This window comes from Mesitornis unicolor, unplaced genomic scaffold (assembly GCF_000695765.1).
Source record: "Mesitornis unicolor isolate BGI_N332 unplaced genomic scaffold, ASM69576v1 scaffold2041, whole genome shotgun sequence".
Classification (NCBI taxonomy): Eukaryota; Metazoa; Chordata; class Aves; order Mesitornithiformes; family Mesitornithidae; genus Mesitornis; species Mesitornis unicolor.
In genome coordinates this window covers 31,871-51,613 of record NW_010164348.1, presented here as the reverse complement: position 1 = coordinate 51,613, position 19,743 = coordinate 31,871, and the positions used below count along the sequence as shown (strand labels likewise).

At 36.1% G+C, this 19,743-nt stretch overlaps 1 protein-coding gene across 1 annotated transcript in view; it reads left to right on the top strand.

Moving 5' to 3' along the window:
* Positions 1-19,743, top strand: part of SIPA1L2 (signal-induced proliferation-associated 1 like 2) — a gene marked incomplete at its 5' end in the record, with an annotated part of 68,275 nt that overhangs the window by 21,333 nt on the left and 27,199 nt on the right. The window contains 5 exons of the mRNA XM_010194274.1: positions 10,276-10,533; positions 14,026-14,109; positions 15,428-15,531; positions 15,951-16,054; positions 18,790-19,178. Coding sequence (XP_010192576.1) covers positions 10,276-10,533; positions 14,026-14,109; positions 15,428-15,531; positions 15,951-16,054; positions 18,790-19,178 — 939 coding nt within the window. The remainder of the gene's footprint in view (positions 1-10,275; positions 10,534-14,025; positions 14,110-15,427; positions 15,532-15,950; positions 16,055-18,789; positions 19,179-19,743) is intronic.

Sequence of the window (19,743 nt, the reverse complement as noted above, 5' to 3'; positions counted from 1 at the left end):
GGAGAAAGAAGATAGTCTGTCACAGCTACCTGCTAGTTAAAACTTGTGCAAATCCACGCAATATCTTATCATTCAGATTGATAGGAACAGAACAGTTGACGTTGGAAGGGACCTCTGAAGATTGTTGAGTCCAACCCCATTGCCCAAAGCACGGTTAACTAGAGCATATTGCTCAGGGGACATGTTCACTGGGTTTTGAGTATCTACAAGGATGGAGGCTCCTCAACTTCATGTCCAGTGCTTGATTATCCTCACAGTACCAAATGTGTTTACTTCAGCTTAAATTTAATTTCTTGTATTTAAATTTGCGCATCTTGCCTCCTTCCTAATATCTAGTCTAAATCCACCCTTTTCCAGTTTAAAACCATTTCCCCTCATTCTATCGCTACCTGCCCTTGTAAAAAGTCCCCATCTTTCCTGTAGGTCCCTCCTGAGCCTTCTCTTCTCCAGGTTGAACAGCCCCAACTATCTCACCCAGTCATCACAGGGGAGGTGCTCCAGCCCTCTGGTCATCTTTGTGGCCCTCCTCTGGACCCGCTCCAACAGCTCCATGTCCTTCTTATATTGGGGGCCCCATAACTGGATGCAGTACTGCAGATGGGGTCTCATGAGAGCACAGTAGAGGGGCAGAATCACCTCCCTCACCCTGCTGGCCACACTTCTTGTGGTGCAGCCCAGGATGCGGTTGGCCTTGAGCAAGCGCACGTTGCTGGCTCATGTTGAGTTTTCATTGACTGACACCTCCAAGTCCTTCTCCTTGGGACTGCTCTCGAGCCATTCTCATGCTCTGATCTCTTAATCATCTTTGTAGCCCTTTGCTAGACTTGCTCCAGTACATTCATGTCTCTCTTGTACCCTGGTATCAGGTTTACCCAGAAATTTACAGGCAATCATTTTGGTTGTAAAACAGGAGTACCTAGAGAACTGAAATCGATTTCACTTCCGTGTGACAAGAAATGTCACTGACCTTGGAGAGTCCATGCATGGCTGTGTCAGATAGAATTGGGTCTCTGTGAGTGATTTCCAACACATACCTGTGAGCAACAGTTAAAACAGGTGTGCCAACTCATCAGGAGAGAATGCCTATACCGTCAAGTAACTCTAATAATTATATCAAATAATGCTCAAAATAGACATACAGATATTTCTATCGAAGTTGGGGGTCCATCAATCCTTGATCCACATGCTGCACGCGTCTAGAAGAATGATGGTTCAAAAGCAGGAGAAAGTTTCACATGTATGCTCCATTAATTATTGCTTTCATTGACAGCTATTTTTAGAGAGTTTCTTCTAAGAAATGATACTTCAGTCTGACATGTGTAGAACAGTAGATTTGAAGGCTGCAATAAATACTTTTAAAGTTTGACTCATCCTACAAAGCATATGATCTTCTGACAGTTGGGGTTTTTTTTTCTGTACTTCAGCCTTATTTTTCAGGGTAGATATTGGTAGTTTATAAAAAAAAATACTTTAAATGCCATAATCTGGGGTTTCAAGTTCAGCCACTAAGTTTTTGACCACAGTGTGTAGATATAAAAACACATTCATCTTTGTTTCTACAAGAATCAGTTGCATTAATAATTGACGTACATTTACAAGAATATAAATACAGTTTTAGAAAAAAAGATTCACAGTTTCTTAAAAAATCCATATGTATCATTTTATTAATGCATGTCTTTCATTTACAGAGTCAGTCAGCTGATTTCCACTGCTTGAAAGAGAAATTTCTGCTTATCTCTGTCTGCTGGGTTTTAGGGATATGACACAATGAGGACTTTCTCTTTAGATTGCTTATTAGCACTGGTTCCTTGCTGGGATCAAATTCTGAAGTGAGTTTACACAGATTGGACATGAGTGCCGTGGAGTGTCTTGGGAATTATACCCTTCAAATGAAAATGAGTTTCAAGTGTGCAACGGTGTTTCCAAAGCAGTCCCAGTCCCTTGGAAAAATGTCAGCTCAAGTGGAGATCTTTAATCAAGATCTTAAATTGATTTTTTTTTCTCTGTTAGCTTACCCACAAATCATACTCAGTCTACAAGCCCTTTACATATTAAAATAAAACCGACAAAGTGTGCATACACTGAGAATATTAGCAATGAACTATTAACAGTGAATTTATTTTTTGCTACAGACTGTCTTGTATTAGTTTATTTCAGCATGAAAACAAATTATTTGAAATGCTGAAGGTGCTTACAAAGGAATGTTACAGAGTGATTAGGAAACTAGAGGAAAATTCTGCTCAATGAATGCGTTCCATTACTTAATGTAGATCCTTCTACCTGTAGTCTTGATAGTAGTATATGTAAAAGCAATCATGGAATAAGGCCTTTCGTTTACTATCCTGTGAAGTTAATGAACTTGAGACAAAGCTCCTGCTGTTTTCAGTTTGCTCCAGCAATTAAATATTCATACACAAATTGAGAAATCGTAATTACTTGCATGGCACCAGGTTGTTATTTAGATAGAAAGAAGAAATTGCTATTTAAAACATAAATTCTTTAAATTACAAAGTAGTATTAGAACAAACATGCTGGTCAGTGTATTCAGATCCAAGTATCCTTGTATGATACTTGCTCCTATGCTAGATCTTTCCCTTCAGAATCGTTGATTTGTTCTTGTGTTGTTGACAATATTACCAAGTACTGCAGTGCAGTAGCTAGTATTGCACACATTTTAACAGGAGAATAATGATGGTCATTCTAATTTGCTTTCATTGATGCTGTCACAGTAATGCTCAAGGACACTATATCCTTAATCAATCAAATCCAATCAAGGAATTCAAGTACTTCTAAATCCATTTTAAACTAAAGATTCTGCTTGAATCCTACTTATTACACTGAAACTTATTTGTCTGTCTTAGCTCAACTGCCATTATATATAAAATAAACCGCGTAAGAAGCAACTTCTAGAAAGTTTAGAAAACAAAATTTTAAGTAAAATTTCCAGGGACAGGCAAGAAGCAGAAGCTCAAGTACAACCCCTGTAGGAGATGTAGCAGTGGTAGTTCCCACCTGTTGGTTTGAACAAGTCACAGGCTTTTTTCCTGCTGTTGTAGGTAATTTTGAAAATGGAAATATTTTAGTAGCTATGACTGAAACTGCCTGTGGGCCATTATTAAGTGATAGTGCATTTCTTTTGAGGTTGTTTTATTCTCTTGAACTTTTCAAACTCTTTCTTACAGATAAAATAGGTGTCATGACTTTCTGTATTTTTCAGTCTTGATGCTTTTTCCTTCTAAATGGTTGTGATCTTATTAGACAATTGTGTTTCTAGGGCTTTTTCTAAATAACAGATAACCAGCAGAGTGTTTGGAAAAATGTTTTTAGGAAGTGGAAGGGGTGGAGGGGTTCAAATCTTCTCCCAGGGCTGTTTGACATAAGCTGGTTGAATAGTTCATAGGGCCTTCAGATTATTTATTTTTTTTTTCTTTAATTAAGCCTTCTAAGCTAGAAAGAAGTCAGATCTAGAATTGCTGGCAAGATACTGCCAGACTAACAACACTTAAGGCAGGTTAAAGCAGAAAAAACTGAACTTTTGGTTATAAAAGTAGAACTTGGATGCACCAAGGCTTTTAATTACCACCCCTGCTACTAACCCAGGAAGGCTGCAAATACTTGAAAACTCTAATTATGTTTTTCTAGAGGTAACTGAAAGAACTCGCTTTAAAGAAATATATTGTTATTAATTGGAAGCCATATCATTGGTAATCCTCTGTACCCACCAAAAATAAAATGGTAGAAATTACCACTGTACTTGTTATAATATTATTAGATTCAGAGAATGAGACATATGCACTGTAATTTAGCCTGATGGAAACTTAGCAAAAATGAACTCTGTCAGAACTCTGATTAGCACCAAAGATTTTAAGCTAGGCTGTTACATTTTTAAGTGCAAGTCCTAATAGAAGGTCAATGTCTCAGTAAGACCTTTTGACTCTCCCCCTCCCTATGAACTCTTTGGCACTCATCCTGCCTTTGGAAGAGTGGCAGCATCAGCCAACAGAGGTTAGGCATAAGGTATGGGCTATGTCATGCCCCGTGTGCTTTGTCTCTTCTCTAAATAACCAAAACATCATGGTTTTTTCTGCATAAAAGACTTTATTATTGTTTTAAAAAGAATAAATTGTTTTCTGCACTTTTTATAAATTCTTTTGAGCTTTATTATTCCCGATATAGTTTTCAAAGAAATGTTTGTGTAAACTTGGGCTTTAGTAGTATATACAATTTGCATTTTAGCATCTTTCCTTAAATTCATTGTACTTAAGACAGTAAGATAAGTATGCAGCATTACTACAGTCCTTGAGAAGCTGAAACTTTATTATACGAATAACTTTTTCTATTTTTATTTGCATTAAAAGAAAGGAAAACCTAGGCAATGTGTGTAACATATGGTCTCCACCCAGAAATAGTCTGACAAAAGAAATTTAAACTAAAGGGGTACAAAGTTGAAAACAGTTTTCTCATGCTTATTGTATTTCTCATCCAGGTAAAAAGTCTGAGTTTTTCTTGCATTCAGTTATGAATGAACTCAGATGAGGAGTTAATTGTAATTGCTAAAGTTTATTATGTGTACAGTTGTTACAGTCAAGCAAGGAAAAAAAAAAGCCAGGCAAAGCTCTGATTGTCTCTATGGAGAGATGTAAATAGGAGTTCCAGATTTTATTTTTTTTCATTCTTCTGTCTATTACTCAACATGATTGAAAAAACTCAAAAGAACCACATGGTTTTGGTGTTTTGAAGCTTAATATATTGGCTACTCCATTCTGGGTTAGCAAAGAAGTTTTTCATTGTAAACAACATGGGGTATATATACACCTACCATTATATAAAACGTTTTTTAAGATCCATTTTTGTTATGTCTGGGTTAGAATGTGCAGAATTCTCTGCAGAAATAGCAAGTGATTTAATCTTTACCTCACTGAAAACCTCCTGGGTTCATGGATAATTCAGGTTGGAAAGGATGGCAGGGGATTTTCTGGTTTAACCTCCTGCTCAAAACAGAGTCAGTGATGGGGTCAAGCCAGGTTATTCAGGGCGCTTTATCCAGTCAAAAACTCCAGAGATGGAGACTGCATAACCTCTCCTTGGGAAATATATTCTACTTGGTATTCTTTGATGAGAATCTCCTGTGTTTTCATGTATCTCTTCATGTATGATTTTATTCCTAATGTTGTCTCTCCAGTATCTTAAAGACTACTTCAAAATCAAGATTCATTCTGAACTCAGTCCTTTCAGAGCTCAAAGACTTGGATCTCCATTTGTCCTCTCTGTTACTCTTCATTTTCATTTCTTAAGTTGGAGCATAATAGTATATCTTATATCCCCATCATTGGTTCTCCAGCTCTTCTTCATCTTACAATCTTATGGTGAGTTTTGGAGGTTTTTATCTTTAATGTCACAAAAATCTTCCCTATATATCTATTTTTTCCCAGTAATTGCTCCTTCTTGCCAATAGCTTCTCAAGCCTTTATTCCCCATAATTTTTGTCTTTTGATGTAGCTGTTTTCCTGTTCTCTGAGATTTGGAAATGTGACTTGCTCTGCTTGTGTCCTAGATTTCATGAGCAGAGACTGCAGGGGTTGTTACTGCCCTACTGATCATACAAGTAAGCCAAACACCTTGGTGACTTTTGGGCTTTTTAATTCCTCTTTTACTTCCTGACTAGCTCCTTTCATCCAACATGCTATCTGTATTTCTCTTGTCTTTTTCATACAACAGTGCAAGTGTAGAGGCTCTTAGGAGACCTCTAAATTGTTTGTCAGCTCACCAACACAAAGATTCTCTTTAAAACTGGATAGTAACAAAGATCAAGACAACAAATATATCTTCATAAAGGAGGGATTGTCAGCTTCAGCTCATCAGCTCTATGAAGGGACTGCCAGAGAGTTACCATTCTTCTTAAACTAGGAGTGATAAAGTGGGCAGCAGCCTTATCTGATGTTGCCATAAGCAATTATGTACATCTACTGTCCTATGAAATTGTTTTAAAGTAAAACTGATTTATTGACATCTCTTTCTTTTTTGATGCAGTGTGACTACACTAGAAACAGTTTCCTGAGATGTTAAACTTGGAATTTTTGTCTTGATTTTTTGACCAAAGTCCTCTTAGACCATGTGAATCTTATCCAATGTCTTGGACTTGTGCTGTAGTTGATACCGGGAGTTAATGGAGTCGTGGGGTTACCTCCAGGAGGTATTTGAGAGTGTCAGAGAAGGGAAAATGTATATATGTCTTATTTAACTACATGGTAAGTCTAAGCAGAACTAAGACACTAAATTCTGCTTTTCAGTAAGTCCCTGCAATTATGTGAAACTAATTTGTGTTTTATTATGTGGATTTAATAGATTGCATGATGAGTCCTCAGTCTCATGAAACTCTGTGGGAAGTGCTGTAGTGTAAGAACAGACATGCACTGTAGTAGAGGTGATTACTTCCAAATGCAAAGTTTGAGTTGGAAGAATGCAATCACTTACTGTACTGCTAGATATAAAGATTTTTTTATTGAGGAAGATTGAATCTTTGGAACTGAAATGGTGATAGTAAGGGATAATTTATTGGTGTAATACAACTGGTGAACACCAGTGATTACTTCTCAATCCCTGCATCCCCCTTAGTGGTTCAGATCTGTGATACATTGCACTAAAGTTAAATTGTAGCCAGTTATTCTAGTTTTGTTATTACCCTAACAAGTTGTTCATGATGTGTGAAAGCTGTATTAGTTGGGGTCTAAATATCGAAGTCATACTCAGTAGTTGATAGTGGCAGAAAAGAAGGCTTTTGTGTAGTTATCAAGGTGGCAGAATGCTGATCATAGTACGTGAAAGCTTCCAACCTTTCGGTGGAGATGAACATTTACCTTTTTTAACTGGCATCCTTGACAGAGCCTTTTACAGAACCTTTCTATGGAATCTTAAATTGATATTGAAAGGTTTGGTTAACACAGTTTGAAAAATTTAATGGACTGCTTGATAATTGTTTCAGAACATAATGCTGCTTGAAGTAACATTTGAATATTGCAGATTTTTATAGTGGAGTCTTAAATTGTAGTGTGCAGTCATGACCTGCTAGCTGTATCATAGTCATGAAACTCTGTGTAATTGCAGAGTAGGTTTTATTAACCAAATTTTTAATAGGATAATATGACTCTTGAACCAAAGATATTAGTAGGAGTCTGTGCTTTATGTTGAAGGATTAATTGAATTAATACCAAACTATAGTGAAGAACAAGAAGTGCTATCACTTGTGATATCTGATTAAGACTTGGGCATACTTGCTTGATAAATAACATGAGTATGGTTTTCAAAATACTATATTGAATATAATTGGAAAGATGTTTGATATCCTATTCTTGTGTAACATAAATTTAAACATCTTTTTAAGACCATCAAATTTGTTTTTACATATTCTTTAAAGTTAATTTAAAAAAGTAAAAGTAAAAACTGAATTAAAAGCTATCATTCAGTATCAGTGTTAATGTACATTCTTCACCCAGTGGAATAAGTAACAGTATTATAAATAGAAGTTAGATAGTGGTCAAATTAAATATTTAATAGGAAATAGCATTTAATTTTGTGAGGGTTTTTTTCATGCAAGATAACTTGGAGTTTGATCCATGGTAAGAGGTGGGGATCCATATTACATCGCAGGCATGGAGTAATTGATTCTCTGTTTCTGACATAGAAGGCGGCTACAATTATGACTTTACGTATCTCAGTATACTGCAGTATCTGTTCTTTAGGCAGTGCTTGTAAAGTAGTGAAGCATAATTTTTCATATATATATTGATCTGATTGCTTTAGCACTTTTAAATTAAAATTTAAAAATCTGTGTGACAGAGGAAACCATATAAAGTAGTTTCATTTTAACCATGGAAGTTTGTTGGGCGCTGGTTACAACAGTGATGTTGGGGCTCCATTTTGAATTTTAAAGTAACATTGTTAGAGTTTTCTAGTGACTTGAAATAGTGTTGTTTTGTAAGCCGTTTTGCAGGAACAGCATCCTTTTTTTCATTTGTCAGAGGAATACATTTTCATGATGTAAACGAACACAAAATTTAAAATTCTTACTCTTTCCAGGAAATCTTGTTGTTTGCTATTTTTATATCATCCTTTAGTTATTCACTTAGCAAGCTTAGGCAAACTAAATAGTAGTAACAATCCGTTTTGCCTTCAAAACCCATGGCTATTTTTACAGCACATAAAGTACTTTATGAGAGGTATCTAATAAGGGATACAACGACAATTACATGCTATAACTTTCTCAATTACCAAGACAAACTGTAAAATCAATATCTTAATAACGAAAGCTGGGGAGGGAGTGGTTTGTTTCTAACACTTAAGGTCTATGAGAATGAAGAAGGTGGTGAAACAATATTAATTGATCAGCAGAAGGATGGTTGAAATTATAGCCTACATAATTGCTCAACTTCCTAGTCAAATAATGACAAACTGTGTGTATATATGGCCACAAGAAAAATTTTGCAGTTCACTAAACTAATATTAACCTTGCTATGTCATCTGTGCATTCTTTGTTCTGTTTGCTTTGTATATAAAGCTTTATGAAAGTCTTTAATTGAATCATCAATCTTAGGTTATTTTTCTTTAAGAACTTTCTGCGTTTACATAATGTGGATCTGTTCCAGAAATGAATCAAAGTTCCATTGCTGGAGACTGTCTCTCCTGCACCTCTTGGTCTTGTTACAGACAGTGAATGAGGCAGGAAATTTATGAAGAGAAGAATGGTCTTGGGATATTGCACTGGAGAAATGTGTTCTGTATGCTTCAGCTTCTATGCAATTCACTTAACTTGGCCACAAAATTTCAGCAGCCTGAAGCATTTGGCTGGATCAGACTGGGCATTTACAGAGTATCAAGAATGTAAATACTGCAGTTGCACATGCATCTTCAACAACCTTGAATAACATAGCATTTTTATAATATCTTTATTTTTTATTTTTTTAAATTTGTTTACCAGAACACTGACAATGAAAATGTTCTTTTGGGGTTTGGTTCAGAAGCTTTGGCACAATGATTTAAAGTATGATTATCTATACAATTTATTTGAACTGCATCTTCGTGTTAAGTCATTTGTGCCAAAATGTTTTCACAATTAAGACTGTAAACTCTATTACATTTTCTCTAGGTGATTTTAATTTAGTCGGAAATGGTGAATGTTGAGTTTTCAACTAAAGCAAAGCTCAATCAAGACTCATCTCAAGAGATACAGCCAAAATGGTAGTTAAGACAGAGAAGCAAATTTTCACTATTTCTTACTTAATGCATTGCATTAGAATTATTTAGGGTGTTTTTTAATAGATAGTAATTTAGTACATATTGTTTATCAGACAAATAATGGAGGCATTATATAAGAATAAAAAATACCTACAATGATATTCAGTGTTGTCTTAAAGTATATGTGAAGCCTCTATTAACTAATTTCTGAAACAGTAACCCTTAATTTGAGACCACCCTGAGTCCACAGCAGATATCTCACAGGCAGATTGATCTTTTGGGGAATACTGTCACTACTTTTACCTGAGTTTACACTTTGTGGGAATTCTGTTTGTATTTTACCACACTGTAAGCTTCAAGCAGAGGTTGTAAGCCAGATTGTGTCTTGATTTGTCTCTTCCTTCCACTTCCCTGTTTCTCATCCAGGCATAGAGACCCCCAAGAGGAGAGACATTAGAAAGTATGCTTTCAAAACAAATAGAGAAGTATTTAGATGCCACTTAATTGTTTGCATCACAGTGTATATGTTCTGTCATTCAGTGGGGATGAGATGGGATTCTAAAGGGAAGTTCTCAATAACACTAAGAAAGGTTTAGTTTGCTGCAAAGCAAAAACGTGTTTTGTAATTTTGAATATGTACATTTTTACATTAAGAAATTATTTGTATTTATGTAATTTAAACAGACTAAAACTGTTATAGGAGAACTTGATGTTTTCTGGCTTCTTAATGCTTTGTTTCTACTAGTTTTCATTATGTAAAATTAAAGCTGCAGATTAAGTTAGAAAAGATTCCTATTTTCTTTTTTTGAAGGGCAAGAAGAGAGTTCAAAAATCTTGGGGCACATGAGAGCAAATCCTTTGTTTTGAAATGTTTCCTACCTGATTGGCATGATAGTTTTGAAGCATTTAAGGGTTGTACAATGCTATATGAACAGTTTTGGGCACCGGGAAGAAAAATATGCATATACATCTGACTGTAGAACGCAAGATTTCTTTTTCTGTTCCCTCCAGTGAGACTGATCAGTGTTTTTATTTGTCCCACAGGGGTTGTTCAGAACTTTGTCGTATACCCATGGTGGAATACAAACTTGACAGCGAAGGCACCCCATGTGAGTATAAAACCCCTTTCAGAAGGAATACCACTTGGCATCGGGTGCCGACTCCCGCTGGGCAGCCTCTGTCTCGTGCCTCTCCAATCCTAGGAACCTCTGACAGACTGCAGTGCCAGCAGCTGCTCCAGCAGGCTCAGACAGCCATTCCTCGCAGCACTTCCTTCGACAGAAAACTGCCAGATGGTGCCAGGTAATACACTCTCCCTTTAATGCCTGTCATTTTCCTCATGTGCCTTACTTTATGTATCTCTGCTTTCTAGAACTTTGGTATTCTTATTTTTAAACCTTACTTTGTTGCGTTTTGACAGTAATTTTAATTCTGAGGTTGTATTAAAGAGAATTCACTGAGCCCAGTTCCCTCTACTTGAAATAAGTGGCTTTTGTTGTTCATGATGGAAGTGGGCTGTACTGAGGATCCTACGGCTGTGGACAGCTAACCTTTCCCTTTGGTCCCAAATCAATAAAGTGGAAAACTACTTTGTGACTTTTTGATCTAAATAATGTTCTGTCCCCCACCTTTTGGGAGCCTATTTAAACAAATAATGAGCATAAATATAATGAACTCATCCCTTTAAAAATGAATTATTTAATCTCATTACCAAGCTATTGGCATAGTTTCAAAGGGTTCTGTAACTCATTACCAGTTCTTATGCTTTGCTTTGCTTTTAATTAGACAAAGCAGAACTTGTGATTTGAATATGTAACATCTCTTAGATGATGTGATTTATCCTTAAATGTTAGCTCTGTTCTAATTTAATCATAATTCTTCACAAGATAAAAATTTAAAGTTAAAAATTTGTGAATACATTTGACCATTGAATTATTTAGGAAAACCATATGTCTTGAGCAGAACTCTCTTGTCTTTTATTGTTTGCAATTATTTCTGCTTATGCCCCTTTTCCAAGGAACGATGTAGTTCTAATTTCCAAGGAAAAAAATACTACATGTTTAAAATACATAATTGAGATGAGAATCTAAAATACTAGTCTTAAGTAGCTTTAAAAAATAAGAGATGAAATATCACTATTGCTACACTATCTTATTTAGTACAGAAGAATTATTGACTTTTTACATTGTTTGAAATATATACAGGTAATTGTAGCACATATTTGAAAATATGTCTGTATCATGGTCTGAGGAAGGCAGACTCCCAGTTATGACCATGTGATCATTTGTATTCTCCTTCTCCTTTACCCCCCCTCCTCACCCCCTGAAAAAAAGAAGTGCATTTCTGTAAGCATGTATATACCGTTATAGGTCTTAAGCTTTTCCTAATGTCTTGTTACTCAAATTCGTGTCTAGAAATACTTCAGAATTTTTGAGCTTTATTAAGCGTACTGTATGCCTATGCAGAGAAGAAATGAAAGCTTTGTGACATACTACTCATTTCCAAAAAACTTCACAAATGGAAGTTAGACTTCTAACACTCAGTTAAGCATGTGAAATAATGCTAAGACAGAGGCTATCTCTTACCGTGAAGAAATTCCTGTATCACTTAAACAAAACAAGTGCAATGCAGAAGTGTTATTATGAGGAAGACGTAGTGCAGAGTATAAATAATGAGAAGAGAGGAAAATTATGAACTTGCCATATGGGTCTTGAAACATGAAAAGAAAGGTAGCTGATTGACAAGGTCTTTCCATGTGGGAAAAGGCATAGCTGATGGCTTGGCAGACAGATGGGCTTAAAAAAAGTTTGAAGTAAGGTTGATCAGTACCTATAAGTAGTCTTGCAAGGGTGAGAATGTATACTCAGGCTAGGAAAATGAAGATATTTTAGAGTGTCAGAAACCCAGTATCAATTAAGACAAATTGAAGAATGCAGGTAGGGAGAAGCAGGTTGTTAAAACAGGGAAGTTACAGCAACTGATCTGAAAATGAGCTAATACTGAAGTGAGGGACAAAACAGTTGTTTTAAGAGATAAAAAGAGAAAGAAGCAATAGAAATGTAGGCTAGATATAGGAAAAGACTTAAGCAGCAACAATTCAGCTACTGTGACACATAACAAGTGTTTCACTCCAGTCCCTGGAGTGAAATTAAAAACTGGGAGCTGAACACCTATGCTCCTAGTACAGTTCTTGAGGAGAGTGAAGTGCTTTGTGAAGGCAATCCAAACGTTTTTGTGTGCATCAAGGAGTTTCCTCTAATTGGTCACTAAGGAATACAAGGATGTCCTTGAGCTCCACTCCTGTTTTTACAAGATGCCTAATTCTTTGACAGCTGCTCATAGCGAGTGCCTAAGAAGCTTCAGTCAGACTCAAGTCTCCTGTTTTATCACACCAAGAAGTCTGTGCACTTTAGTCCTTGAGCCACACTTGTAGGCAAGTGTGTCCTTTCACCTGGAGTCTGGAATCACTTCCTGGAAGCAGGCAGCTGCAGCTCTTCTGTAAAGGAACTGTGTGAGGCATTCACTGACTGAGTTTCTGTGGTTCTCCTTTTGTAGCCACGTTTTGTTTAGTAGGCTAATGGCTAGATACTTGTCCAGCAAATGGGAGGCTTGGGATCTAGACGTTCCTCAGCCTGGGACAGTAGAAACCAATTTTGTGATTTTGAGGACAGCATTTTAAACATCAATCTAGAGGCTGGAAAAATATGGGATTGTAACTTACCCAGTCCTTAATGCTGGCTCACTTAAACTGGGCAAGAAATGTGAAGTTCTTGGTGGTAAGGAGCAAGAACATGCAGCTGAATACAACTGTAGCCTATAGACTATTTCACTTGATTGAGAAAGTCTCAGTCCTGTCAATACTTACCAGAGAGACATGTGCTGAAAAATTAGGCACTGCGCTATCTACTTATTATATATTTGGTTGGCTGTTAGACAAAATAGCTAATGTCTAAAATTTTCAAGCTGAACAGTAAAGTTGCTTATTGAATGTCATCTCCTTGGGAAAGTGTTGTGCATAAATCCAAACCTATCTCTTCTCATCTATTCCCTGAGTACATACATTCATTTTTACACATAGCCTTAAAAAATATTAAAAAGAGAAGGGAAATACAGGGCATTCAAGGTAATGTCACCAACAGAAATTGTATTGTAGTTATGAACTGATATGCACAGAAGTGAAGGATAGTAGAGTGGTCGAAACCAAATTTGAACATTGCATTTCAACTGTCTAGAAATCCAAGAGGAGTAGAGACATTGTTAAGGCATGAAGTTCAAAAGTTTAAATAATAAGTACAAAATAATACTATTCAGGAAAATGTTCTCTTATTGCTCTTCTGTGTCAAAGAATTAATAAAATAAAAGTAGTATTGGTATTACCTCTTCTAAATTACTATGTTGATAATTGGAATATGTGCAAAGTGATCCACGATCATTTCTGATCCATCATGAAAGCATCCCACATGTAAATTTAGAGACCTAATCCAGCTGCTCTGACTCCTGAGTAATCCCACTTGTTCAGAAGTAAAGCTAATTGTAAGAAAAATAGGATTTGACTCTTACTCTCTTTTTGTGCCTTTTTTAATATGCAGTTGAAGTATTTTTAGTAATGAAATAAATACTTTTGAAATACTTTTTAGGTTTTATGAAATTAGGATAAAACTGTGATTGTGTACATACTGCATCTGCATTCCTTGTAAAAATGAATGCATTTCATAAAAGAAGTGCAGCCCAGTTCAAATCTGAAACCCCACAAATGCCTCAGTGCACTGTTAATGACTCTAGTCAACATTACAGAAGTTCTCCAAGCAACCAGTCCTCCTCCAGTGACCCAGGACCCAGTGGGAGCAGCCAGTGGAGACAGCAAGTGGGATATGAAGGGTATTGATCATTTGGGTTTTGTTTGCTTTTGTTGTTTGTTTGTTTGTTTTTAATCTTGCCTTAGTTCTCATGCATCTTCTTTCTGAAGCAAAATGTATGTGTATGTTCTATATCATAGATTTATTTGCAAAATCTGTTATTATATTTTAAGATATACGGGTTTACTGATCTTTAATGTAACATGAGTGCTAATACAATTTTAAAGCCATGCTGCTTTAACTCTTTAGGACCAAATTGTTATTTCATAATGCAGGTAAATAGCAAACAATTCTTAGGTTTACTTTCCCAGAAACAGGCCAGAAATCAGCTAATAACTCAAAACTGAAATAAAATAATAATTTCTCATCCTTCTGCTTCAGTGGGAGGCTATTTGATTAAAAATTATCTTTATGGTCTTCAAAGGTTTTATATCCTACTGTGGTTGTTCCAATGGTATCCATTCCCTAGCAAAAAAGTAGCATTCTTTCAGAGGCCTCTTCTCCCTAAAAGGCTGTTGTGGTTTATAGGTGGCTCATTCACATTCCTGTTAAACTCTTGGTTCTGAAGTTTCAAAAGTTAGTTATCTGTATATAAAATTACCCCAATATACTCTCCATGTTATAAGAATATTATGTGAGACATCTGTTCTAAATTACTTTAAATTTATTACTTTGTTGTATAAATATAGCTGCTGAAAACATTCCTGTTATGAAATGTTGTGCTATGGCAGTATCTGCATAGCATAATATAAAAGCATTCCAGACTCGTCACTTGGCTTTCAGAAGCTACTCTTCAGAGAAAAAGTAAATATTGAAAACAGGAGCTTGACTCCCTGTCTGTAAGCTTAACATTGCTTTGGCATTGCTGTTGTGGATAAGGTACTCCATGTAGCAGATATATATGCAATATCTTGGAGACTTCTCAAGGAATTTCAGAATACTCACTGAAATCTCTGGCAGCTAAATAAATGCTAATAATTCAAACTAAACTACAGCAATTTTTTTCATAGTAAACACATGAAAATTCATCTGTGTCATTTTTCCAGCACAGTTATTTCTAATCACAACCTTGATTTTAGTGTGTTACTTTGTGAAACACATTTCTTCTTAAAGTTCAGTGTCTTCTTGGGCTGTGCATGTTCAAGATACAGCAGTGTGCTGTTGAAAAAATTGAATGTAAATGTTTCCGTGCAGTGTTTGGAAATGTTGCTTGGTGTCAGCAATGATGATTGTTTAAACAAATCACTTACAAAATATTTGCTTTGAAGATTAAAAAGTGTTGTTTCCGAATTTTCTAGGAAAAAATCCCAAACAGCTCAATTTTATGTTTGTATTAAAAGGTGCCAGTCCCCTTTGCTCCATGAACATCACCAAGGTTCAGGCTCACTGGAGTGTGAAGGAGGCAGAGAACGAGAGGAGACTTTGGAAGGAGCTAGACATTCTGGTAATAAAAACCACTGTACCTTAAAAATAAATGTTCTTTGCAATGCAGTGCCTGTTAAAGTGCAGCCGCCTTCTGACGTGGAGGTTTGCTACACAAAAAGCACGTAATTTGCCAGTGAAGGTGGGGACTGTTACAGACAGTCTAACAGAACATGGTGTTGGGATATCTAGATAATACTTGGAATAAACTACTGCTGAACTTCAGAAAGCCTCATGAATGATGCTTCATCATTCAAGTAGGTTGAACTTCATTTAATTATCATTGGAAAACTAGGTCTTAGGAAAATCTGGAAAGATACACGTCTGATTCCAAAGAGTGTACAGGTTTGAAACCTTATGCTAAGCTATGTGCCTTTTTCCTTTGTACAGTATAATCATCTTTTTAGCATTCAGAAATTAAAACACAATTATTTATGGCAGAAACCAAGTGGCATGCACCATCGACCAAAGTTCTGAGCTCCTACAAAGACCGGGCTTTACAGAAAGAAGGCAGTGGCAAGGAGTCACCAAACAAACTTTCACATGTAAGTCTTTTACTTGGATATAATTCAAAACTCTAAAAACCATCACCCCCACTTCCCCCTCCCCCCGAAAAAAAAAAAAAAGAAAAGAAAAAAAACCCCAAACAAACAAACAAGAAAGGCCACTCTGGACTTAAAGAAATACACCTTAAAATACATTTTAGTAGTTTTTGAAGACCACTGTGTGTTTTGGGAGGCAAAGAGTATGCTTACCTAGATATAGGGTGAATTGAGTATGCTTATTCTGTGTTTAAGAACTCCAAGAGGGCTTGGGTCTGGGGCATTGAGGAGATAAAACTAGTATAGTCTACACTCATCATATATACTGGCTTGCTTAATCTGTGAAGTGTTTCATATACTTTAAAAAAATTATATTCACCATACCACTTGTAATGTGTGAAATACCAATGTAGGATCATAATCAGTAAGCATTATGAAAATGTAGTTTGGATATTGGGTGTGCTGAACAGATTTCTAGTCTACCTAGTTTAGTGGCTTGTTTTCAGTAATGGCAAAATCCTCAGTGACTCAGTGGTGGAAAATACCCTAATGATACTCACAGTTTTCTATTTTTGTTTGTGTTATATGAAAAAACTTGGTATATGTACTAGCAATCTGTATGTTACTTGTGGTCTTACATCGGTAAGACTATGAGGCCAGTTCCTCATCTTATGTACATTGATACCTTTAATATCATAAACAGAATCATGTTGTGGAATACTGCACATGAAGACAAAAAAATACGTTGTTTTACTTTAAGCTAAAGTTGATGGGAAACTAGAATCAGTATATGGAATAATCAGTACTAAACAGAGTACTGATACCAAAGTTAAATGAGGAGTTTGCTTAACTTCAGAGTTTTCTGGTAATGGCAGCTCTAATGCTTTTAGCATGGTGGGGATCTGAACAGAAAAGTTCATAATAGGCTTATGATTGTGTTTGCCTGTGTATGCGTATGTGTAGTGCAGGTGCAAAAGAACTATATTGGACAAAGTAAGAACCAGCATTATCATAAAGATACTACTAATAAAATGAGTCTATTTTGTTGTTAGATGCTGCAAAAGAAAAAAAAAAGGTCATCACCTTATAAAAAACTTTTTGATGTTCTCTTGTGCATCTTCTTTTTGTTGAGTTTAATTTGCCACGTAACTCTCTGCGAGCCAGTGAAATTCACACTGAGGGCTACAGCAAATGTACAAGAACTCTGTGAAGTATTTAACCATTAGGAAAAAAGGTCTATGCTGTGTTTTTATCAGTTTTAACTTGGGGGAAGAAAAGGGGGGCAGAATTTCAATGACTGTCTTCAAGCTCTCTCTCTGTTCTCTCCTGGAATAGATACCATATTCCTTCTGGGTGGGTTGGGTTGTTTTTTTTTGTTAAATCTTACTCTATGACACAATCCTTAACAACATGTAACAATTATGCTGAGCTTTCACACAATAATTTCTTTTGGCATGAGGAAATGCATAAAATGATCCTCAGCTATGGTCATATCGGTTCAAGATGTCTATATCAATAGCTGTTGCCCAGATTCTCTGCTGCTTTGCAAGGTCAGAAAGGTGTCTTAGCATGTATGTTCAGCAACATACAGGAAATTTTTGGGAAGGTTCAAACATGCAATACGTCTTCTGAGATTAGTTTTATGCCTTTTGAGTTTCCCTCTCCACTCTTGTTTCTTTCCACTTTGGTTTGATTTACATTTACAGTAAGAAGTGACATGCCTTTTCTCTAGACACCATTCTCCAAGTCCCTCTCCTTGGAATACCTGCTCATTGTGTTTTTATCAATTGTTCCATTGTCTTTAAGGTGACAGCCATCTTGTCAAGGTTAGAATGAATGCAGATGTAAGCCCTCCTTTTTTGTTCTAAATAATTTTCTCAAATGTTGAGGCCCGTTGATTTCCATATGGAATAGAAGTATCATTTCTGGAAAGGCTGTCTTTTCTAACTGCTTTAATGTGTGAGCAACAGCTATGTCTACTTGGATCTTCTAGGAGGGGCATCTTGTAAAAAAGTTAGTCACCCTTCCCACTTACATTCTACCTAACAGAAGTCCATGTGCCCTTATTCTGGCTACTCTGTCACATACATAAATTAATCCAACTGTCTATAAAATCACCTTTAAAAAAGCAACAAAAAAAACCCAACTTTGTTGACACAAATGCCTGACATAATTAATCCAGTTCAATAGCCACACTTAGTTTAGGGCCCTGTGACTTAAATTACTTTCACCTGGTACACATACATCGCAATTGGCTTCAGTTTAACTAGCCACACATCCGACTGGATTTGATCCAATAAGCTGCACTCACACTGAGGAAAAAAAACAAAGATCATTGAGTCTTCGGTGTTTTTCAGATTTGCAGTAGAACTTGTTTAAACAAATGATTACCAGTGCTTCTAGCTTTAACAAATGCTTATTTTGACTGTTCAGAAATGCAATTTTATGGATGTTAAGCAGGTCCTATAATCAGAGAATACAAGTGTGATTTTAAGATTTTCCATAGAGTCTTTTTATTTGCAGTGACATCAACCTTTAATGTGCTTAGCCAGTTGTGCAATTCATTTCCTAGAAACTGGTGATATAATTAGCTCTTTTCATACTTCACAGTTATATTGTAGCATACTGTAAAAATAATAAAATGGTCTTTGAACGGCACAAATTCAGTAATTTATATGACAATAAATATTTTACTGTTTAACTTGAGTGGGATCTTTTTTGTTTGTTTTCATGTTAAGATTGGAGACAAAAGCTGTTCAAGCCACTCAAGCAGCAACACCCTGTCCAGTAATACATCCAGCAACAGTGATGAAAAACACTTTGGTTCTGGAGATCTGATGGATCCTGAGCTGCTTGGATTAACATATATAAAGGGGGCTTCTACTGACAGTGGAATTGATACAGCTTCCTGCATCCCTGCTCCTCTTCTGGCCCCTTTGCACCTTGCTGGCAGCAGGTCTGGAGTACATTGTCGTACTGAGCAGTGGACTGAGTCTTCCGAAACATCTGGTCCAGATGATGATTCAGCTAAAATCTATGCTGTTCATAGCTATGCCTCTGCTGTTTCTACCAGTCATACCGCTGAGGGCAGCATGGGAGACCTAAGTGAAATCTCCTCTCATTCCAGGTATGTGTTTCTTACAAATTAGGGATTGTAGATTCTAGATTAACATAAAAAGAAGTGTTCTTCATTGTCGTTATTCTTTTTATCTTTCTTTGAAAGTGCACTTAACTGATTTTGGGTTTTTTTTGTTTTATTTAAGTGCCTATATAAGCAATTTTCAGGCAATTTTTGATGAGTCTGCCTAAAAAGCATAGCTAGCCCTACTCTCATATCCAGTGGAGACTTTGTGTGTGACCTTGGTTATGTTTTTAAAGTTGAGAGACATCCCTGAGTAAAAGTGAAGGTTGTACCTAGAACTTTTTTCACATACTTTTTTTGTTTTGTTTTTGTTTGTTTGTGTTTTTTTTAGCACAGTACAACAAATTACCTGGGAGTTAATACTGAGGGAAATTGGAGCAATGGCAATGAACAATTTTTACATATAGTGAAACTGCATTGCATGCTGTCTCTCCTAATTTATGTTATTGCGATGTATACTTTACAATTTTGTTTGTTGAACTGAATTTCTGATTGATTTTCAGCCCTTTGTTTTTTTTGTTATCAATGGAATGTGTGCATGGTACATCTG